Below are 25,015 nucleotides of genomic sequence, written 5' to 3'. Positions count from 1 at the left end.
AGAAATTATGGATGTACTCTGGCATTTTTCACTTCATTGCCATTAGAACTCATACACATAGCCCTTCCTTAGCCTGAAATATCTGTTTAGTTTATGAACAATAAATGCAGCCACAGAGCTACTATGGAAAAGAGTAATGAGATCACCAATAGCTTCAGTCACCATCAGAAACACATCTGATGCGTTTAGCAGCTGCAACTTTACAGTAAATACTAATATGAGAATTTGGTAAATACTCTGCCATTTATACTTCAACTTGCAAATTGTGCTCAGTGAGATTCCTTCACTGAAAAGAGGACACACTTCCAATTGGCAAATCACAGCTTTATATTCATCACCTCAATAGTCCCAACCTCTCTGGGCCATTACCAACCATCCACGGCACAAACAGCTCCACCAGTACTACAGCTTGATGGGACAAAGGACTCTACCACCTCCGAAGGGTCTGCCTGGTTCTTTTGTGTCTGCCAACACAAAGTAATGGTCCCACTGGGGCAATAAACAGACTAAAAATAAAAATGGGCAGGTACTGTAATAGCCCCTTGGTTTTGGCAAATTATGTCTCCCCTCACTTTGCAAAGGGAAGGAGAGAGCAGGAAATCTGCTTAGAAATGTACTTGGAAAGAGCTCTGGGCTGGTATCTAAAACAGAGTGTTAAAAATACACAGATGAAGTAAATGGAAAAAAAACCGAAGTACAAGAGCAATCTCGGAATTACAACACAGGCCGTGTCATCACAAAATCTAGCGAGCTGTATTGGTGGCAGCTTGCCTCTAATACTGTAATGCACTGGCTTGATTTTGTAAGCAGCCATTTCTGAAGGCAGGAACTTAGGAGAACTCAGAGTATTAACACCCCAACACTGGGGGAATTGTCATTCAAGCTGCTAAATGAGTGCTGCCAATGTTTAAAAGGAACGATAAACACAAATACGTACAAAGATTGGAGCCAAGGAGTTGCATGAAATAACTACAGGAAATTTGATAAAGTAAAACAGAGAGTGGGTACAATCAATCGCGCTCTGTTAGAATAAACCACCCACTGTAAAAATAGTCTCTTTAATTAAATTGTTTCCTTGCCCAGCAAAGACTCTTCAAAGCCAGCTGCATGGAAGGTTTCTCCACATCTCTTACCCCTAATAAACTTTGGTATCTCCTCCTTCCCAATCTTCTAAAAACCCAAGGACATTTCAGCAGATCATACTTACGCTGCAGGCTCTGCCTGATGCAAAAGGTTCTCGTAAACTGCTGTTTCTGCATGTTCTTCATGTTTTGGACAAATAAATGAATCTCGTTTCCGTCTCAGAAAATTTAAAAGATCGCCATAGCAGCAATATTCTGTGATGACTAGAGTGGGACCTGTAGATAGCAGGTGAGTATTGTTTTTAAATCAGAAAGCCTTACATAAAGATAGCATTCAGCCAAGCATGCAAGCTGGACTATTAAAAATCACACTGCCTAGCATTGTCTAGACTTGAAAAGTTATAGAAAAGTAACACAGCATCTTCTTCTTTCACAGATCGGCAACTATGGTCCAGCTAAAGCTGTGTTGCCCCCAATTAATTTCCTTCCACCCCCCTCAATAGCATTGCATTGTACAAAAATTAAACAAATAACGTCTTTTTCTCTTTCTTCATGTGATAATGTTTCTGGCCAGACACATCTGTTTGATTTTGCTCACTTCCTGAAGGAAGTTATTTGTTCCAAATGTTAGAGTAATTCAAGCTTCAAACATTAATCCTTTTGATTCACTTCTGTTTACAGTAGAGCTTCACACTCCTTCAGTAATGTTTTGGAAATGATGTAGAGTGTTATATTCTGCAGTATAATAGGAAAAATCATTCAAACAGAACAGCCTGCTGCAACAGAAAGCTACATTGCACAAGGTCTTAGAATATTAAAATGAAATCAGAAAGCAGAATCAAGTCATCTCCAGCACGGATGTTTATAGATCAAATATACGTTTTCTGAGTGAATGACTCCAGCTATGGCCCTTGAATGTCTAATGGCACTGCTTGTTATTTCATCTGTAAGGTTGTTCTGTACCACCGTTTCCTCACCTCACTAGTTTATTTCCATTTTTCTGCAGTTAAAAATTACAGCTTTCATAGTAGCAAAAGCAGTGTTTGTGATGGGATTTTCTTACAGACGCCACGTATTTTCATCTGAGACAGACGCACACTCAGGCCAGTGAGCCTCCTTTGTCGCCTGCTTAAACAAAATTGTTTCATCCTATTTTTAAATCATTAAATGTGAAAGTGAGAAATGTTTTGCCTCCGTCTAAATCTGTGAATTTTTACAAGCTCCTCTTCTTTGAAAAATGAAGCAAAAACTTAAAAAGCAAATATTTGTGTAAGAAGCAACACCATCTTTCATATTAAAATGCACATAAATTAAAAATACAGGACTGTATCACTCTGTATTGACACTTCAGCTGTTTTGTAGCTTTTACTATGTATGAAAACAAACTTTTAAAGTTAACGTTAAATGTGAAACCTTTGTGTTGTGCAATAGTTTCTTTGGAAAAGTCTCTTTCTCAACTTTCTGCTGCTTAAAATTTGTAATTTCAGTGGTGCCTTAACAGACACATTTACGGTTCAAACAGGAGGCTGGAAGACTATACAAGACAGGCCTGCTGACTTCACGTTGGATACCAACAAGAACCAGTTAACATATCTTTTCTCATCTGTGAGAAAAAGTGTGGTTGAGGAAAAAACTTATGCCATGCATTTTTGCATTTTCTTCTCTGAAGAAGAAAGCACACAGTGGCTCAAACGAAAGAGAATAACAGCAATCTTCCCATTTAGCTGCAGCTACAGTGGTCTCATTACTGCTTTTAGGATGAGCCTAAGATGTAGATTCACCAGTTCACAGGTGATAGTCATGATCTGCAACCTGCCTAAACAAGCAATGTATTTAAGATTTCTATACTTGGCAGCACTGGATTCTTCTTCACAGGGTTCCTCCTTCTGGTAACAAAAAAAGAAACAGAAATAATCAATAATCTGCTGATAACCCCACCTCCAATAGTGCAAGCTCCAAGCAGATTCACGATATTAATGTGGTTTCCAAGGTAACTCAGCACTTTAAGCTCTGACATCAAGGCTTCTCTTTCTGTTAAATGGGCACTTGCTGCAAGGCAAAGCATAATGTTCAGTATGTAACACACTGACTGGAAGGAAGTGAGAAAAACTGTACAGTATATTAAAGCAACTTACTTTTCAACATCTTTACTGCTACTGTCATAGCAGCATCAGATTTAAATAGACCATAAGCAGTGGCTTCCACAACTTTTCCAAAAGCTCCAGCACCAAGGGTTTTACCTAATAAAGAAAAAAACCCAAACAAACAGCTGTAACAACTTGGAGCACTTCTTCCTAAAGGGTTCGATATTTCATTTTGATATCAGTGAAGCTATTGTAGATATGCCTGCTTGCTTTCTGTCCCAAGGTAAGTATGAGCAATTATCACTATCTCCATTATTGCACGTCTTTTTGACAACACCCTCCTGTGTTTGACCAAAGTCTCATATGAAACCTGAAGGTTTCACCTTGCAGATGAAGTTAAATAAATCTAAACTAACCAAAACTCAATCGGTTTCTAGGAAATTCCCATTTGTGATCATAAGGAAGTTGCGTTGGGTCTATGTAAACATAGTTGTTTCCATTTATTTCTTCAACAACTTTCCACTGAACTTCATATTTAGGTTTCTGCAAAAGAAGGAGAACAGCTGTCACTCCCGAAGCCTCCACAGGCAGCTCGCACACTTTCCTAACTCAGGCAGAGGGGCTTCTGGTCTTACCTGTAAATATACGTACACCAGAATCATGACTATGATGCACATCAGTCCTGCAGCAACTCCAAATGCAATTAGCAAAGGGGTGAAAAGGGTATGGGTACGGATTTGTTCTGGAAAGAAAAAGAAAATTCTGCTTCAGTACTGAAAAACTGTATTAAAAAGATGCAGGTGAAAACCTTTCCTTGGTTCTTCCTTGTGAAACATGACTTGGGGTTTTGACTTTCCTGGATGTGCTCCAGATACACCAGAATAGCTTTCCTGAATGAGCTGTGGGGGACAGAGATCACACAGAAACCATCCGGTTAGTTGCCTAAGGAGTCTCAGCTTCATCAATCAGGAGGCATGATACAAAGATCAATTAACGCAACAGGCTTGCATGATCTCAGTCAAGTTAGGTTAAAGAAAGCTTTTTTCTGAAGTCCTAATTTCTTCTCTTTTGTCTCTCCCAAGTATGATCTCTACAGCACAGTCTTTGCAAGTAGAGGTTGTGACAAGTAGCGAAGGAATACCATTCCAGTAAAACCCATCTGCCCCAAATCTGGCTTATTTGTTTGTATGTTATATCTGGGTGTAACAGAGAAAAAAGAAGCAGAAGAACATTTGATTCTGCAAGGAACACAGATTTACAAGCACATTTCAAGTCATCTATGTTCTAGCGCTTTTTTTTTCCCCCACAAACCCACAAATGCTTCTACAAAACTCATAAGCCCTTTTGCAGTATGTTGTTACTTCTACGCAGCAGGGCTGTTCGGCTCCAGGGAAGTTCAGGACCACATTTTTCCTGAGACATTGTAAAAACATTAAAAAATCTGGTCTTCCTTGGAACAGAAGTCACGGCCTAAACAGTCAAAACAGACTACAACAGGAAGAGAGAGGGAAAGAGGGAAAGGCAATGTAATGCTGTAGGTGGTTTGTCCCTGTGCTGCACAGATAGAAGACAACCAGCTACCTACCGTGCTACATATCTGGAGCCGTAAAAAGATGACACCACAATATTCATTGAAAAACTTCAATTGAAAAAATAAATGCTTTGACAGGCAGAACATGCAGTGTAATACATCATCATATGCTCAGATATAGTACCATAAACTTCTTTATGGCAAAGGTAAAGAACTTAAAATCCTCTTACAGAAAGGGCTGAATGGCACTCATGTCTATGGTCTCATTCACTCCAGCCGTTACCTTTAATAGCAAAGTTGAAAAAAGCAGAGCTCTTGTCTCCATTGCTGGAGGCCTCGCAGCACACAGTGCCAGTGCTCCTGAACATGCTGGCGTTAACAGTGCTTTCAACCAGGATTCGTTCAAATGATGGCACTGATGAATTTGTATAACTGACATTCATGGGGGATATTGCTGGTGAATCAAAACACCTAGGAGAAACAATACGGACAGTTACCTGCCACGGAATGGATGACAGATCCTGCTGTTGAGGCTCTACAGTGCTCTACAAAGGGGTTCAGCTGACCATCTTACCTTCAAAACAGCCTACTCATGATGTCTCACTGTCTTCTATGTAGGTGACATACCCACAGGTGGGTGAAATGGATACATACATCAAGCCTGACCCAATTGACACCATGAGGTCTTTTGTGTTTGCTTTCGGCTAGATACCTACGGGTCTGTGAGTCCACTAACAGTTATGTACCATTCAACCTGCACATCTCCAACTTCAGCTCCAAGCAGTTGTGGTCTACTACCTACTCTTGAAAACTTTCCCCAAACATAATTTTATTACAGCACACAAAAAATATTCCATAACGTACATACAATACCATCAGGCTTATATGCAGCCAGAAAATAACCAGTTCTGTTCTCTCAAGATTTTGCCTCTCCTTCATATGTCACATACTTACTACATGCGCACACAGTTAAGACCAAAAAAAAAAAAAAAAGTACTATTTAAAAAAAAATCAAGGAAATAACTATTATTTTGGGCACAAATCTAATTACACAGGTGGGACTGTGCACTTGACTTGCTAGTACATCTACATCCACAGTGGAATTCAACCAAAACCTTAAAATGTGCTTCAGAAATGGTCACTTCACAATGAAACTCTACAGTCTTTTTAGAAGTGTGGTATCTAGACATCAGGTTATATTCATAATAACTCCACTCTTGTTTACTTGTCATATACTTCATGTGAATAGAAATCTAATTACTTTATGCCTTGAAAAATTATATCATTACACAATAAACAGAAGATAACAGCCATATTCACAAGTGATTCTTTGACTGTCATTCTGTGAAACCGCATACAGAACATGTGTCATCTGGGGCCAAACTGATGCAAATCTTAGCTAGCTTGCAACAGAGAGAAAGTTTGGCTTTTACTTTTCTGCAGCAGAAAATGTTGGTTATTCCCCTTTCAAGGATGGAATGCAAAGGAGAATAATGAAATGCACCCCTGTCTTCTCTCAAACGACTGCAAATAATACAATGCCAAAATGATGAAAAAAGTGATGTAACATTTGAACACAAGTGTTACCAAGTCATTTTATGTTCTTAATTTTTAATTTTAAATGGGTGAGTTGGATCTAGAATAACCTTTGGAGACTCTGCTTTACTTAACTCACCTTTGCTCAGTTCCTGGGCAAAAATACCAGTATATGGTCGGGGCTGGGAATCCAGCTGCTACGCACTGGAGAATACCATTGCTAAGCATATCCAGAGTGAGAATCTCAGGTTTTGCTGCAATAAACAAAAATGGGGGTCACACATTGGGGGTACACAGCACCTGCATTGCCATTTACATTTCACCCCAGCAACTTGTGTGCATCATTATCAATGGAATTACTTAGGTGAACAGAGCTTCAAATGTTCAAGTGTGTCCAGGTCTGAACCGGTGCCCTGGAAGCACTGACCATCCGTGAAAATATCAGATCTTACACTGAATGCTTGGGCTGGATTTTGGAAGAATACCTAACTCTACTGAGTGTTTGGTTTGATGAAAGATTCTAGACCAGCAAAGCCCAGAGCTTAAACAACCCAAAGAACAACAGTGCAGTTCCCATTCCTGCACACCATGACCTTACCCGCTTGTAAAAAAGACAGTTTCTTCACAGTTATAAGCATACTAAATCTGCCAAACCACATCTCTCTTACATCTGCCCTGTGAATTAAATATTACACCGCAACCAGAAAAGGAACTTCAGTGCAAGGCAACCAGTGCAGACCTTACAGTCCCCACAGAGGACATATGTCCCTCTAAGATACCGCTACCAAAGTGGCCGACTGCCTGACTCTCTGAAACACTGCACGCAGAGCAAGCTAATATTTGGCTGAACATATTAGCTTTACAAATGATAATTCAAGATTACTTTGGTAGTTTAGAAAGCAATCCAGCCAGCCAATGCTTCCTGCCACATCCTGCACCAGACCTAGTCCTGCACTTGGTTCAGAAGCTGCTGTTTCAAGTATGGCGGGAAACTAGAATGATCAAATGGACTTCAGAGTCATTAGTCCAATGTCATAGGCTTCAGCCAAGGGCACTATCAACACAGCAAGCTGTTTTTCTTGGTGAAACTTGAATTAAAAGCCTTATTTCCCACAGTATTACCTCAGCTTCCTTGCGAAATCACCCAAAAAGAAATTAATGGAGAAACCAGACTATATTGCAATGACACTGCTCACTTGACAGGTATAAGGTTACAAGTCCATTACCAGTTAATACAACTTTACAGGAATGTAGGATGAACTTCTAATATTCTAGAAAATAGTGAAGCTGTACAGACTACAGCGGGAAAACATGGGTTTATTTCTGATAAAATCCACGTACAAAGACTGCACGGCATTAGTTCTAATGAGTATTCTACTTGCTGATTAAATTAGAGGTAATAAAGCACACATATATTCTCAATCACATAGCATATCCTCATGAGTCATGTTACAGGAACCAAATGTTCTTTCATTTCTAAATCTGCACGTTGTGTTTTATGCAAACCACCAAGAACCAAACATTGTTGCAAAATGTTGAGACGGATTTTCAGCGTTACCCATTTGGTGAGGAACTTTCTGAGAGTGCACAGCATTTCACGCAGTCTCAGTGCTCTTGGAATACACATAATTCACATTTCTGAAACTCCTATCGAACTGGTTGGATTGTGAAATTGTAATTACATCATCTACTGCCCACATTCAATTTGTTTAGGGATATGCTATATTTTAGGCAATGCTGTAACACAATGTAACTCAAGAAACAAGAGAAATTAGAAGTCAAATATAAGAGGAATATGAACATTAAGCCCCGGAAAAAATACCGTGTGAGAGCTGGGCTCCCGCCTTCTGCCAGAGATCTACCAGCTTCTGACTTTGAGTGAGAGAAACAAAAATGCCCACGTTAGTCAGGCTTTTTCTGGTGTAAAAACCTAGTGCAATAAAAGCCGGTCTATGTGCCCATTAGTCCACGTGGACTTATTCTGCAGCAGCGGAGGGGGACGAGAAGCCATAAAGGGATAATGCCTCTGGCAGCCCAGGCAGAGCGGTCCAGCCCTGCAGGAGCCTGGTGAGAACAGCAGACCCAAGAGCAGCACTACAAGTGATGTGCCTGGTGAAACGCTGTCATGTGGTGATTAGCGTGATCAGTCTCTCCCCACCAGCACGGAGGTCTCCCAAGCTTCCCTGGCACAGAGAAATTAAGGGATGCACTGCACTCTTGGCAGCAAAGGGCACCTGCAGCCAGTACCCAAGGGGACTGAGGCAGCTGCTACTGCCGACCCCCTGGGCTGTGCCATTTGCCACCTCAGGCCACACACGTCACTGCACCTGCATCCCTTTCTGGCAGCCAGACCATCTTCCTCACCCACCAGCGTAGGTGCTCCAGGGGATGCTGGAGCAAAGATGGACTGGCTTTTGCAAACAGATGCCAAGCTGTCACCAAGCATCTTCTTTTTAAAAGAGATTTTACTGTGCTAGATTTTATGACTTTCACTGCCTCATTAACCCTGTATCAGACAGGCTCTTAATGACTAGACTTTGCTTACTGTTTTGGCTTTAACCCTTTAAACATTTAATGTTTCATTACATTGCTCGGTATATATTGCCATCCATAATCAGTCATTAGATGTCTTAAAACTTCTAATTTTACCAAGTTTATTAAGTGCTTTTCAGCTTTTATTAATGATTCTGAATGTATCAAACTTAACCTATAAAAGGCCACTCCTACTTTAATTCAGTGCTCTGTATGATAACGTTGTGCATTTAATTGCTTTCTATTACCAATTTCCTTTTCTTCATTGTTAACAAAGTGAATGGCTAAGAAGTAACACTGAATAGGTATTGTCTGTCACCACAGCCAAAGAGACAGGGCATTCCCCCTGCAGGTACATTTTCTGGATGGGAACAAATCTTTTTATATCATGGTGACTCCTTACTTGTTCAGTGCATAGCCCAGTGACAGGAAAAACCACTTAGCTTGGTTTCACATTATCTGTAACACCAGTTTTCTCTTTGCAGCATGAGCAACTGCATAGATAATATTTTGTTGACTATAATTAAGCCCAGATATTATTTTGCACTAAACTCAGATACTAGTTGGAAGATTCTTCTACCAATTGGTAGATGCACTGTACTTTGCCACTCTAGAGATATCTACAAATTCTTAATTGTAACTCCGTTCAGCATGCTGCTTGTCAAGCTGTAATTTTCCATTTGGCTCCTAATTTCAGAGCTCCTTCCTTCCTTACTTTATGTTACATTTACTACAAATTTCTAGACCCAAACTATGGCATTGCTAACAGTGACACTACAAGTGATGACCTTCAGAGATAAATGAGAAGAATTCAGAAACTAATATCTAGGATTTTGTGTGCTTGTGGAAGCTTCAACAGTCCTCTGCATAAACTTATGCCTGCAGAAGGACACATGGCTGCTAAAGCATACCAGCAACACAGAACTGTATTTGTTGCACATTCACTCACTTTCTACACAGTTCCTCATGCTGGGCTTGAAGGCATCATTGCCTACCTCGCCATAGTTTCTCCAGTTTGCATGCAGTCCCCTCCTGGTTTAATTTTCCTTAAGCCTGGCCTTTAGCAGCTGCCAATATCAGTCTGCTGAGAGCATTAAATGCTCTAACAGGATGGCTCTGCTAAGGACAGTGTTTCCTGAAGGTTTGATTGAATTAATTTTGATGTTTAGCTTCTGTCTTGAAGAACACTGTTTGGAACCGAGACCGATGCTCTTTTTTAACAAGCATGTCCCAAAGATGACAGCACACGCATTTGTAAAGTTATGCAGATTCTTCTAAAACAATGGTGATCTATATTATTACACAAAACTATTTAGGTGCCAAAAGGCACAAGCGAATAATTCTTTTGACAAGCATTCAAACTCTGCATCCAACTCAAGCAAATTAAAGACGAATAATAGCTTAACTGTGCTGCCAAAAATGCAAATTATAATCCCTGTATATCTTGCTCCACCTTAAATTATCAAAGGTTTATGATACATGCTTATTTTTGAGATCCTGTTTTCAGGTGCTGAAGTTTTTTTCCTGTATCTAGCTGCTCTCTTGTAACCTCTGGAATACGTTTGCTAGAATGTAAGGTCATGCTGGATAGTAGGTGGATTTGTGTAAGTACTCCGCACTTTTATATCTTGACATTTAAATAGTTTTCCAGCATGTGCTTCACTTCAGAAAGCCTTTCATATGCTGAACCACACTGTGACATCTTGTGCATACATTATGTTGTGTAAAATACAATGACTATGATAATGAAATATTTCAGACTGTTCACTTTACTTACTTTTCACATAGACATTAAATGTTACAGAGGAGCTGGCATCAGAATTGGACACCAAAAATGTGTAAATGCCTCCTTCTGTTCCCTTTAATCGGGTAAGGTGAAGTTCACTTGTATAACTGTGAAGAAAAAAACTAAGCATTACTGATGCTCACAACTTGCAGTGAACAGGCAATTGCTACACGGAAGCTGAGAAGTGAATCACTAGCACACAGTCTTCTGCAGACACTTTCCATGCAGACATTCTTACCTTGCATTACGACAGCTCTTGCACTACAGTGTCCAGAAGTTTTGCCACTCATAACACCCAGATTTGTACCTGGGTGACAGCTCAGCATCAGGCTCAGACCCCATGCACCCACCACAGCCTCCTCCTTTTCTCATTGAGGGGGGAACCCAGGTACACAACCCAGGCCATAGGTGCTAGGTGCTTCACTGGATTTTTGGAGGACCATGGCTCAGAAGACTACAGTGCCCAGCAGAATTAAAAGTATAAGCTTTTGTCTAGAGCACTGGGTTCTGCTGTGGTAGTGGACAAACAACTTTAAATTCTTGGTTTTGTTTATTGGGCAGGATGGCATCTTGTGGGTCCTCACATGGTGTGGTTAGCTCAATGCTATTCCAAGTCTAAGTTAGCAGACTTTGAACCAGTTACTGTGGTAAGTCATGCATACTACAACATTTTTATAATCACAATTTTCTCACTATCTCCACTTTCCTCTTTCCAGAGCAGACTCTAGGTTGCTGTTCTAAAGTGAAATCTATAGCACTTACAGTCACTCATGTTACCTGTTACTGCCCACAGTCTTGAACTTGACATAATGGTCTGATGAATTCTGTAATGTTTCATTCATGTACATCCAGAGTTCTTCCTTCGGTTTTGGATATGCCTCATATTCAACTGTTAAATTTCCATTTTGTCCTGCATTTATATCTATTGTGGTATTCATTGTTGCAAACAAACGGACAAATCCTTTAACTGATGGCCATAAGAAGAGAAGAAAAACATTTTTAGGACCGTTAGAGGATTGTCAGTACTCTAACAACACAGACTACTTCAAGATCAGAGATCAAACATCCAGATAACTGTGAAAGAGGAAACTTTATCTACAAAGCAGAACTTGAACCCTCACCTGCCCAAACCAAGGCCACTAGCTTTATATAGCAATGAGACACAGGACTTAAAGCAGTCTTGAGTGCCTTAACAGAAATAATTCCATCTTCTGGTGACAAATACCCCCTATTTGCTTCTGGAAAAAGGCAAGCACATGTTTGACTACTCAAATATTTATATTTTTCAAAAACTCAGAGTTGCTAACTGTCTGATATGAAAGAACCCTAAGAAAACAAGATAAATTGATCATTTATGACAATATACTAGAGTATTTAAGGTTTCTTTGTCAAGTGTAATTAAGAATGACATTAGAATGAAACTATTAAAAACTGTAATTAGACAAAAATGTGCTAAATCCACAGGCCTGGATGCAAATTGTCTTAAACTAAAGCATTTCTGTTCATCTACTGCTGGGTCTTAATCTCTTATTTGGCAGATATCATTTATCATTATGCAGTTCTGTTCCATAATATCATGTGGAACAGCATCCCTACTGCAGTGGTTTTAATTTCATTAATAAACTCATAAACTTCAGGATTATTCACTTTGAAAAGACACATTTTTCAGTCCCATTACACAAATTCATAAAGGAATTACCAGTTTGACAGGCAGACCGCAATTACAAGAAAATACATTTACTGAGAGAGCTTGAATTTAGATCAAAAGTCAATCTCAGATCGCTGCTTCTTCCCACTTTCTAGTAATCAAACTGCTGTGGCCAGCTGGGCACCTGAGCTCAGGAAAACCAGAGCCAGGGGGGCTTGGTGAAAGCATATGGAGCTGCCAGAGCACTTGACAGATGCTTTGGAGAAGAAACGATGAAGTAAACTCACAGCAGGCAGGTATGCTCTAAAACGCTCCCCATCATTAGGAAAAAGATTTATATCTGGAAACTGAAGATTTTTAGTTCATTCATTCAGTTTTCTTCTATTTTCTGTATAAACCTAGATTCTAAATTGCTAATAAAGTAAGTTTTATGATTGTGCTATCAGTCCCTGAAACAGGATTCTAGAAACTGTTTACAGTTAGGTAAATTAACTATTAAAAAAAGTAATTAGGAAATTTACCAAAAATATCCATTATTTCCTGTAAACCTTCTGGCAAATGTTAAAGCCACAGTGATTTAGGATCTGATACAATCTCAGGATCTCTCCAGAACATGCCATATACTTCCCAGAACCCTGGGAGCTGGCACAGTTCAGGTAAATACAGTCAGTTTGACAATAAATGGTGAAAAGCATCCAGGAGGTAGAGTTTATTTTATTTTAAGTCAAATTTGAGAGGGTGGGGAGAGAAAAGTACCTTGAAAAGGAAAGATTCCAGCTTTTCTCTGGCATTTTTTATTAAATACAAACTTTGCATTTTACTAAGTACCAACTTGTTTCTTTATTTTCTACTTTTATAATGCCGTACTTTATTTTAGTCCCCAGACCTTAAGTCAACCCTTTTTAAAGCCACATTTGCACACGCAGTCGTAGTCCTAATAATTTCTGTAGTGAAGAACTTCCCTCCTCTTATAATAAAAGCTTTCATATTGTTCCCCTTGGGGAAAAGATTTTGTTTCATACTTCATACTGTTTTCCTCTGTTACATACGAATTTAGTCTCTCCTGTGAAAAAATGAGGAAACATCCTCAACATTGAGCCTTACCCCCTTGAACGGCAGATCAAGGTTAAGGGCACTCAAACCACTGCTGCTCTGACACGCACAGGTCAAACACTTCTGTTTTCTTTAATTTACCAGGGAAAGCAAACCAAGCAACGCTGCACAAGTATCTGTGCAACGAAAAAACAGATTTGAAAAGGAAAAAGGATCCAAGACTTCCCTCAGTTACTACACCCTTGAATAGTAAGGAACTGAAACAGTTGTAGCCAAGTATGCAGACTTCTTCAGAATGATCTTATTAACTACACCAACATGTTCTTAATTATCCTTAATTTATCAAATAAATATGTTTTAGCAGCTTTAAAATCCAAAAGGCACTGCGTGTCACCGAAGTTAATATACAGCAGACTCTAACCGAGCCTGTTATTAAACAGGAGGAGAGAGGGAGTTTGCTCAGTGTTAAGGGACATGATCCAAAACCTGTGGAAATGATGGATAGTGGGTATGCTACAGGGGTGAGCACCGGAACAATTTCATGCTGCCTATGCACACTGCAACGTTCCTTACGGCATTATTTTAAATAGAAGTACATATAAAGCTTCTATGTAAAAAACAGTGACATGCTGATGTCAGTGAGATTTCCTGTGCTTGGAAGGCAGGTATTAAAGATACGCTTCATGCCTGCATTGCCAAATTACTTAAGTGTAGGGATAGCACAAGGCAAAGGTAAATGACTTGCTTCGTTAAGACTGGATTCAATTTAAAACTAAAGGAGGAAGAATGAGACAAACCAGAGAGATGGAAACACTGTTGGATGGTTGTTCTAATATCACATTCTAATAACATGCAAAGGGTTATAGAAATTAAAGTAGTCATCCACGCCACAACAATTCCTAAGCCATCCCATATGGTACCAGTTGGCAATAACCTTTTAATAAAGCAACTTTACTCATTGAGATTTGGAGGCAAGGAGAGAGATGGAAGGGATGGCTTCCCAATGTTCTCACTTTCCACCTCCTGCTCTCAGAAATGTAAAGATTTCTGCAAGAACTATTTACCTAGTGCTTTCAAGGTTACTGTGGCATTGGTTTTTCCGAACGGGTTTTCTGCTTGGCATGTGAATTCTCCAGAATCATTAACTCCCACTGAACGGATGTTCAATGTTAATTTCCTTTCGTATCCATAATCACCCAAATTTCTGCTTTTGCTTGTAACAATCTGTCGGTAAAAAACAATTAACATCTAAAACACTGTGTATGCAGCATCTTTCCTAGATAAATTAAAAATAGAAGTAATTATAACTTTGCTATATTAATATTCATAACTTTAAACTGGAATAATAAGCCAGCACGGCAAACCTGTCACTAGAATCTCTCCATGCAAAACAAGTGTGTGATCAGCTGTCTTTGGGAGATAATGTCCTCTCCTAAGTCCTATCCCTTCCCCTTATTCCTAATTTTTTTCCTACTCAAGCTCCAGTGTAAGGCAAGAACGTGTGTGCGTGTGTGCATGTGTGTGTGTGTAGAAAAGGGTGTTGTGCCCAAAGTCAGACCCAGCTCACTCAGTCTACATTTCTAATGCTGATGATGGTGAGGAACTGACAGGTTTTATTTGCACTAACAACGATTCTAGCTGTTGCAAAATGGCCACTGGCTCTTGACTTTCCTAATGCTCAGAAGCTGCAGCTATTGTAAAAAGTCACTGCAACTCTGAAGTGTGGTTTACCACTCAAGTTGTACCTAAAAATCAGTGAACTCTCCAATGGTTGCAATGCTTCTCAGTGAATTACAAGAGAGAATTTAAGGTGCTGGAGCTTCATTTTAAACTGGGTTGCTCTATGGCCTGAGGCCGCAGCGCCTCGTGGTCACAGACATACTGCAGAGAGACCTGCTGGCATCAAGCTTTACACACCATCCTTCCTCTGGTACCCACTCCGATTCTTGGTCCATAGCAATCTAAATTTCTTAATCTTACAGGCAAGTGGAAACTTCATTCTCTTTTCAAAGCATTAAGTATATCACGACTCTATGCTTATGTATGCATAGGAAAAAAGAAATGTCTTTAAGTCTTGACTTTAGTTTTCGTGAGAATGCTTGGTGTGGTTGGAAAGACTGATACATTTACATTGAACAATCCAAATTCAGACCTGGATTTGTTACAATTTTCTAATAGAATTATTTCAGTTCTTGAGGTTCCAAAAGCTTCTAGATAAATTTAATCTTCTCAACACAATTTTGATTCCTCCTGAGCTATAATACTCACAAATAAAGTTTGTTTTGTATGAATGTGTTTGCTTACAAGTCTCCTAATTTTCAGAAGTGGTGATAACTTCAGTCATACAAGGAAGAAGTGGTTTGGATTTTCCCACCTATTGAGGAGCAAATGTAGTTCTGCATCTATTTAAGCATGAATTTAATGTATTCTGTTTTAGTACAAAATTTTATTTGAAAGTCAATATTTAAAAGATAGCATCCCCTACTATTTACTAGAAAGGACAGAAAGGTCAAACTTATTTGGTCAAAAATATTTTCCTCATAGCTCTTACTCACAAAATGAAAAGTGAGAAAGCACAAAAACTTAAGAGAAGGCCCCAGTTTCATTGCAGCATAACAAAGAAAAGGGAGGGGAGTAAGGGAACAAATTAAGTTCTCAAATGAAGGACTTGCAGTTGACCCTGGCAAAGAACCAAAAGCCCCATCTGCATGTCCCATGACACCTTCATTTAGACCTCCCCAACCTTCAGAGCTGCGTGGTGGGATTTCTGGAGCAACAAGCACTTAGCGAGAGCAGTTTTGCCAGAGGCAGTGGATTAGCTAAGCATGGCATACCCAGCCCCAGGGAACAGGCCTCCTGTTCACTATCTGCCCGAGGAGATGTGATTTATCCAAACATCACAGCATCACTGAAGTCTTTTCTTCCATACACACATACACATGTGGACTGTGAATTACATATTCTGGTCACCACCATTAGCAGTTAAAGACCAGCCAATTAGCATGGGATCATGTATGGCAGCAGTCACTAACAGGTCTTCACTAGGGCTTTTAATTTATAGAAATTTCAGGGTATACCCAGAAGACCAAGAAGCGTCCTTAGAAACAACGCAGTGCCTGCTGCTCCTTTCAAAGGCAGAGCTGGCAGCACACTGGCTGACCAGGGGAGGGGATCTCTCTGTCCCTCGTCTGCAGAATAGCTATGCTGCCAGTAATCAACTCTCCTGGAGCACTTAGCCTGCCAATAATTCAATTTGGTGATGCAGGCAGTAACTTCATCTATCACTACAGACAGAAGCCAGTTCACTGGTTCATTTTTCAGAACTTCCCCAGTTAGTAAGGCACACCATGTAATTTAAATGAATTAATCATTCCTGCAAATGCATACTACTATTCCTGTCACACACAGTTCCATGCTAATTAGCACGTATTTCACTGTTAATGATAACGACTAGAATATGTAATTTGCAGTCCATGTGTTGATATTTGCAGCTCCCATTGATTGCAATGTGATGTGTAGGTACTCCATGCTTCCGTATTTAGGCAGCCCAACAGAGGTCACCTAAACTTTACATTGAAGTGCTTAATTTTAATTTCTGCTTGGGGGGAAAAGCCCGTGCAGATGCTTTTCCTCCCAGCCACCTGCATGGGCACAGGGCAGTTGTTGCTGGCCCTTCATCAGTCTGTGGGATGTGGGACCTTTGGAAATGCAACAAATCCAAACTGATACAGCATCAGGTATCCAAGACAAGTATGTGAATATCTACAGAGAGTTTGCGAACTGTGCTGAGGCATACATGATATAATTAAAGGAACTCACCGCACTTCTGTGAGAAATCCAGCTAGCTTGTACACTGCTATCCACATCCGTGATTATGCATGTAACTTCAAATTCTTCTCCTTCTTTGAGAAGCTCATGGCTTTTGGATAAGGTAATGACAGGAAGAGTTTTGTGAACTGGAAAACATTTTAGAAGTGTACATTTCATTAGCTTCAGAGCTTCCAAGGGGGGGGACAAAAACCAACAGTCATTAACTTTCCAATAGAATTTCAGGCCTCCGAGAAGCATCCAAATTTATTTAACATATTACACAGTTGTTCACTTACAACAAGCACATTTCTGCTTCAGTCCCCCTTCAATTACATTTGAAGTTAAATAATATGCAAAAACATAGCAACTTGCATGAAGAAACTCAAATGATGTTGAACCATCAACAAGATGATTCATTCCATGACAGTGATTAAAATGTTGCACTCTGGAACTGAAAACATGGTGAGGATTAGCCACTGAAGAACCGCAGGCTAGCATGAGCTGCAACTCTGAATTAGAAAATGCTACAGACAAAAAGTACTGTCTGACAGGTGCCTGAAAGCCCCTGATGGGACAGGCTAGGAACGACAGGTACAGCTCAAAGACGACAGCACACCCACCCCTGAAAGCACCACAACCTCTGCTCACAGTGATAGTTCAATGTGGCTGGAGACAAGGCTGCGGACAAGTTTGTCACCCAAGAGTAGGTGACATGGGCTAGCTGTACCCCTGTTCTGCTTCAAGGTGTCTTTTGTCAACAGTTAAAGTATATCTGAGGACTATGTGTCTCTTATCTCCACAAAGTTCTTCAGCTTTTCCTCTGCTCCCTCTGCAGTTTGTTTTTCTGTTTCCTTCAACCTTTTCTTCAAATTTTCCTCCTTTATGAGACTCCAGTGAACTTCCCACTAAGGGCTTTTATGCAGGAAGACTCACTCTCAAACTGTGAATACAACATGTACCAGATAAGGTCTTCCAGACTCTCTTCCTGCCTCTGACACAGGCTTTGTAGTTGTCTTAGGTAAATTATATGAAACCGAGGAAAACGCCACGCTTTTCTGCCATTCATACTTTAACAATAATGTTTTCCTCATGTTGCTGTAAGCAGCTACAGAAGAGAACAAAGAAACATGTTTGCTCTCTTCAGATATAAAGGCTGACATAAAAATCTCCTCCAGCATTCAGCAGTACCCAAGAGACAGGAGGAAGCCGGTGCAGAAGGCGTGCTGTGTTCTCACCCACCAGAAACATCTATAAACAACAACAAAAAAAAAGCCTTTAAGTCCATAAAGCCCCTCACTGTTTTGAGAAAGGCTGGACATAAATGCTCCCTGTGCTATTGTAGCAGGGCTGGCGTACGTCAGTACGCGTGTACAGCTCTCTCTTTCATGGATGCCTCTTCCGCCTTTCTGTGCCAGAAGCCTGGGGGTCTGAGTGCCAGTTAGGATTACAAAAACAACGCTCACCAAAGGGTCTCCAATGCATTTAAACCCTCACCCAAGCAGAAAGTGCGAGTTTTACCTGGTGAACTCAGTGAGGACTGAACACTACAGCAGCATAATTACGACACTGAGGATGGCAATGCTGTTCTGCTGCTGATGGCCTTCAACAGATGCTTCCACTTACTTCGTGCTTCCCCCCAAACAGAGAACACAGGCATAGTGCCCAGGTCCCACTGGCCACCTACGGCCCACCACCAGTGGGTGGCTGGCAATGGATGCCAGGTCAGCACCCCCCATCTGAAGTGACCGCTGTATTGAGCAGGTACAGATTTTATCCCATAAAAAATTGAAATATTTCAGTAGTACAACTTGCATTTTCGTATTTCAGAGAAACACTAACTGCTTGATTTCTTTGGCCATCACTGAAAAAAAACCCAGTTGAAAGAAAACCTTGTTACAGAACAAACAAGACAGACAGCAAGAACAGACTTGATTTTTGTCTCCAAAGGAGAATGCCAGAGATGGCTGTACTGACTCAACTTTTGTTCTTTTCTCATTAATTGAAATTTAGTATTCATTAAAATTCACTGCACCAGAGTTCCCAAATCACCAGGAAAAAGACTTCAATTTGCCACAGCAAATTCCACACTTGGGATGACCCCCGCTGCCCATCCCCTGCCCCACCACTGAGGAGCATGGCAGCACCAAGCTGGCCACACAGCTCCCCACTACGGAGCAAACACCAATGAGTGCTTCATTACACAATAGGGCAGCCCTCCTCCACCAGCACACACAGAGATGCTGGTGATTGCCTGGCCTCAGCACAGAGCAGGCAGTAGGGGAAGCACACCAGCCCAGTGGCCCAGTCGTGCACCCCATCCTCCAGCAGCAGCCCTGGCAGCACCACTGGGTCAGCATCGCTGATGCCTGGATGCCTCTGAAAGCACAAACCACCAACACAGCCCCTGCCCCTGCCCCACTGCTTTCAGCAACAGAAACCCAACGGGACACCTTGGCTGTGTGAACACAAGTGCCCTTGCAGCCAACAGAAGCTTCCAGTGCACAAACTACATGTGTGCACGGTCAGGGAATGCTCCCTCCCCAGACCTCACCTTAGCGGGCACATGCTCTTAGCTGCTCCCAGGGGTTACTTCATTCAAAAGCCCCAGAGCTACGTGGAGAACAACCTCATTTACTTGCCCCTGAGGAAATGCCGAGCCAGCCCGGCTTGCTGAACCGCTCCCTACACTTCCCTCCTGGGTATTTATACAGTGGATTAATGACACACGGGGTAACCGTAGGCTCCACACTGTCCAGACAAAACCGGCCTGTAACACTCTGCACAACCGGGCACTGGGCTTCTCCTTCCCAACCCACTTAACCAGCCAACCCTATGGCACAAGTATGTGTGAAGGTCAAAGGTACACCATCAGTTAAGTGTTGCATATGGCAGCTCAGCCACAACACACTCCTCATCAGGATCTGGGCACATGATTGCTGTTGTGACCATCCTCACAAAGATGGAGACAAGCAAGGGGCCTCTGCTCCTCCAAGCTCTGCCTCTCCACTGAATCATTCTTCTTCAGTGCCATCAATCAGTTCCTCTTGGTGTCACTTGTGGGCAACAGACATGTGAGTCAGGCATGTGATTCAGATCCAAATCTCCACATTGCCTGCAGAAACCTGTCCAAACCTCAGGGTTTCTGCTCAAAACAGCACAACCCAAATTACTTAGAATGGTGAAATAAACCACCTGGAAATCACCAGGAACAGAAAACAAACATGATGATGGCCAAAGCTGCTTAGCACAGCCACAAGCCAAGTGTCACACGATCAATCTGTACCCCAACACGACTTGCCCAGAACAAGCTTTCTAAGCCCCCACTTTCCTTTGGACAGCCGTCAGCAGCCACAGACATCAGAGTAATCCCCTGGTGCGCAAGCATCTCTGGCTTTGAGTAGGAGAAGGCTCCAAAAGCCCCCTACAGGAGACCACCACCTCCAGCCTCCCCATGACAAGGTCAGGACAAAGGCAAGGCTTCACAGCACTTCCTATCAGCTCCTGGAAAGCAAAGAGTAAAATCAGGTGCTCTACAAGAAGGCAACATTTTTGTGTTACCTGGCCTCACGTTCAGAAAAATGTGCTCGGATATCTTCTCAACTCCATTGTGCTTGGCCAAGCACTGGTAGCAGCCCTTAAACGACCTCTGCACGTTCTTTATAATGATGCCTTCCTGGGGATTGGGAATGAATGTCATATTTTTGGGAAGACGTCTGCCATCACATTTTCTCAGTGTGAAATTTGAAACATCTGGATCTGTTAGTGGGCACACTAGCAGGATGTCACTGTCTTCTTTCCCGTAGATGAGAGAATCAACAAGGAAGAGCACATTTGGATCTGTGAACAAACACAAGACCTGTCAGAGCAGCTGACATTGCATAGGGAACTTCTGATGACCCTAACTCTGCAGTTGGGCACTTATATCAAAGAAAGTTTTATATTCAGCCAGTAAAAACAACTATTACCCAATTCATGTTTACCAAGAGACATTAAATTTTGTCCTAGAAGAGCAGCACAACAGGAAATGTGCAGTAGCATTCAAGACACACTAAAGAATCATGTGCACTAAAAATAATCTTACTGCTTTTTTATTCAGAGATGGGAGATTTTTTTTTTTTGCTTTGTTTAGCTCCAAAACCTCCACCCTCCACCTCCAATAACAGTAAACAGATTTTCACAGACCATTAACAGTAATTTGCTTTTAGCTAGTGGCCGGGCTGTAAGGTTTCATGCCCACAGGAGGATCTTGAAGAAATTTACGAGCAAATGGAAGTTGAAAAGCATCTAAATTATGGTTTTCACTTCTGTAAAATACATAATCTAAAAGAACACACACTGCTACCAGAGGAAGCACCAAAGAACTTCTCTCTCTTTTTCCCCTCCCTGAAAACAGGGGTTATTTTTAGCCTCCTTAATAAAAATATATAAATAAAAAAAGGCATATAAACAGCATATCTGATTGAAAAATCATCATGTAATCTTCACAGGGTAACTTCTCTAAAGCATTTCATCAGCCAACTCCAGCACACAAACATACAGTACTTTAAATACTTTTACAACTAAAGTTAAAGCCCAAGATACATGATGACCTTGAAATGCTAAGAACCCGGCCAGAAATAAAAGATGGTGTGGTGACACTCTGTAAAAGCTTATTTCAGCTCCCATCTGCCCTCCCTACAGAGTACCATGAATTAGAAATACAGAAACAGAGGGAAAAGTTTTATTTTTTTTGCAAATTGGCTTCATACAACTTGAGTGATTAGAGATCAACAAACCATGACTTAACAAGGAAGACTGAGAGAATTTGGAAAAGAATATGGACAACATGCATTTGGTTTAAGACAAGCACTAGTCTGAAAATGAAGCACAGGACATTTGCAGAAGTAATTAGGAAATACTAAGTCAAAGGGTGCTCATCACTAAACAGAGAAGTTATTGGCTGGTTTCTAGCTTAGAGTGAGGGTGCAGTTTTAACCTCATTTGATACTGGCACCCAAGATACGCCCACAAACTAAAAGCTTTGAAGCATCAGTCTGGAACTAGAGGATGGAGACTACTAATAAATGAAATAAGTAGATGAAATAAATGAAATAGTAAAGAAGTAGAAATAATAAATGAAAAAGTAAAGCGTATCTGAACAGAACCAAAGTGTGACGTTTTGCACACGGAGATACTTAGAGAAATACCACAAATAGCTGTCACTCTTGGGGTGAGAGAGAATGGACTGGAAAAGCTCCTAAGTGTCTATCCCTGCTGATAGAGACTAAGTTGATTGGTTTCCTCTCAGTCCACTTTTTCTCCAATATGGACAGAGCCAAGATATCTTCACTATGAAGAAAGTATGGCTTCCCAAGGGAAAAAAGACCTGAGATCAAGATCAAAATCAAGAGATTTTTCTTGTATATGTAGATGTCCTTAACTAGCTTGATCTTCACTAAATCTGCTTGAATAGGGACACAAACTGCTTCTATAGATGCAACACCAACACTTTCTGCCAAAGCAGAGAGCTGAGAGAGGTATACACCTACTGTCTGTCAATACTGTGTCATCCTTGGTCACAGAAGCATGGAAAATTTGTTCTTAGTAGATCCAGATGGGCGTAAGGGATAAAGAGCTGCTATCACTTTATGTGCCACTTGGGACTAGCAGGATCAAGGTTCTTGGTTCTGTTCTCCATGCCCAGCTTTACAAGCAAAAAGTGTATGGGGTACTTGTGGCAGCATCACAAGCAGCTGAGCTCATGGTAGCATCTTCAGGGTGATGTAAGATGACATTACGCCAAAGACAATTGCAAAATGATGGCCAACCTCACAAACATACTTCATTTTCTTCCAGGAACTTGTCAAAGTGAAGGCTGCACATTTTTCACACAATTAAGACAAAGAAATTAACAACACATTGCATAAGGGCCACACAACTCTGATGCTTTGGTAATCATGCTCAGTGGGAGGGCTGCCTGTTATCCTGAGGTGAAGGAGTCATGTGATGGAAGGCACAAACACATCTATGATCACAGCTGTCTGGGATAATTACCATGACCTTCAGGAAAACAGTCATAGTAGATAAAGTCAACAATGTCACATTTAGGTAGAATACATGCCAGATTTCCTTTAGCCATAGTCTCAGAGAAACACAGGTGGTCAAAAAAACTCATCCATGGTAGCTGCCTGGCTATTTGGACAACTCCGGAGCAGTTAAAGGAGCATTCTTTAAACTGTGTGGTTATTATGTCAGATATCTTCCCTTGGGAAAATACCCTTCATTGTGCTGTGCTGGTATTTCCCTGTCTTGGAAAATAATCTTGCAGTTAAGTCTCAAAGGATTGGCAGGGCTCAGAGGAGGCTCTTTGAGACAACCACTGTTGGACAAAGACTGCTGTCTGCAAAAAGGTGGATGTTGTAGGACTTTTTTCCATCAACAGGGAAGAAAGATTACCAGAGCTATGTGAAAAGCAGGAAAATAACTTCCTTGGAAAGGAAAAGAGAATGCTAGGATTGGTACACTGTCAGCTTGAGGGCAGCTGACAAAGCCACAGACCAGGAGCCAACAAAAGATGAGAAAAAATCTGAAGACAACACTGAACAAAGAAACAGGGTAATAAAGGACTGCAAAAATGTGTCAGAGCAGAGGCACTCTTTTCCCAAGTGGGACACTTCTGATCAGTCACAAGGTAGATCAGAAGCTGGAGGCAGAGGAATCATTGCTGCCTGCTGGCTTAAGCCCTTAGCGCGCAGCCTCAAAAAGCCAAATCCTTTAGCTAACCATCTCAATAAATCAAGTGCTTGGGGCCAAACCTTACATGACTCCATACTAGTGAATAGCATGGAATTAGAAAAACATTTATATGTGCTGCTTGCTTCCTCACAGTACAACTGACTTGTACAACTGACTCATACAACTGAGCCAGGTCACTTGGCTACCTTCTAGAAAGGCAGCTCAGGTATATTTCACCACAAGAAACATGGATGTAAAGAGAAACTCATCCAGAACATTGCTCTCATGACAAAGGCCATGGCAAGCAAAGCTGTGAGTTTTCTTTCTACTGGCCAGGGAAGATGATTCCTTATATCAGACTCTGTTCTCCCTTTGTTCGTCAAATTCATTCCCTCCTCCAGCATTTACTGTCCTATTATTTTGAAAGTGGGAAAGAGAGGGAAAGCAAAAATAATGCCTTAATTGATATTTACCTTTAACAAAAACATAAAAAGAGTTGACAATACTCCCTTTGCTTTTGCACGTGTATCTCCCCGTGTCTCTGACTGTTGCATTTTTGGTGTACCACTCTTTCTCATTGGAACTCCTTGCTTTTGCCGATGGGTCCGAGTTCTGGAAATTCCAAGTCACAGGTCCATTCTCGTTGCACCTCAACCTTAATTCTTCCCCTTTATTCACAACCAGTGAAGCTTCTTCATAGGGCAGTGAACCACCTGGGGGAAAAAAAAAAGGCACAAAATACAATGCCTTTCAATACAACACTCCCCTTTTTTCTGCAGCAAAATTGTTATTTAGAGTTGTATATGTGCAGTGAATATTTTGGGAGTTATTTCTTTAAAACACTAAGCTGCAATGGCACTGTGCAATTCTACTGACACCTTATGGCTTGTAAGACTTTTGGCACAAACAGCAAGTAACCACTGAAGATAGAAACTGGCCTTTAAAAAACCATTTGAAACTCATTTCAGATGCACCCATTTCTGCAATGGTTTGGCTTTTGAATGGGAACAGACCCAAGCTATTTAAAAATTAAATTCAAGAACATATGAGCCTGATTCTACATGGCAGCACTTTTAATCATTCTTTGTCATTTACTCAATATGTTGCCAAGAACTAAAGTTTCCTTGCTTAACAGTTACCTTTTTTTAACTGTTCTCTCATGTATTCAGAAACTCCACTCACAGTCTTAGATTAGAAGTGTCCAGTTTAATGAAGGCATCCGTATATTCTTCCATACTT

At 41.0% G+C, this 25,015-nt stretch overlaps 1 protein-coding gene across 1 annotated transcript in view; it reads right to left on the bottom strand.

The window, feature by feature from the left end:
- KIT (KIT proto-oncogene, receptor tyrosine kinase) overlaps positions 1-25,015 on the bottom strand; it is a 54,344-nt gene that overhangs the window by 11,246 nt on the left and 18,083 nt on the right. The window contains exons 2-14 of the mRNA XM_030492708.1: positions 24,250-24,489; positions 20,621-20,899; positions 17,072-17,208; positions 14,317-14,476; positions 11,329-11,518; positions 10,543-10,658; positions 6,373-6,487; positions 4,981-5,168; positions 3,802-3,908; positions 3,583-3,709; positions 3,218-3,322; positions 3,021-3,131; positions 1,208-1,358 (exon numbers count right to left, since the gene is read on the bottom strand). Of these exons, the coding sequence (XP_030348568.1) occupies positions 1,208-1,358; positions 3,021-3,131; positions 3,218-3,322; positions 3,583-3,709; positions 3,802-3,908; positions 4,981-5,168; positions 6,373-6,487; positions 10,543-10,658; positions 11,329-11,518; positions 14,317-14,476; positions 17,072-17,208; positions 20,621-20,899; positions 24,250-24,489 (2,026 nt within the window). The remainder of the gene's footprint in view (positions 1-1,207; positions 1,359-3,020; positions 3,132-3,217; positions 3,323-3,582; positions 3,710-3,801; positions 3,909-4,980; positions 5,169-6,372; positions 6,488-10,542; positions 10,659-11,328; positions 11,519-14,316; positions 14,477-17,071; positions 17,209-20,620; positions 20,900-24,249; positions 24,490-25,015) is intronic.

Source organism: Strigops habroptila, chromosome 7 (assembly GCF_004027225.2).
Source record: "Strigops habroptila isolate Jane chromosome 7, bStrHab1.2.pri, whole genome shotgun sequence".
In the NCBI taxonomy this organism is placed as follows: Eukaryota; Metazoa; Chordata; class Aves; order Psittaciformes; family Psittacidae; genus Strigops; species Strigops habroptila.
This window is presented reverse-complemented; position numbering and strand designations above follow the sequence as displayed.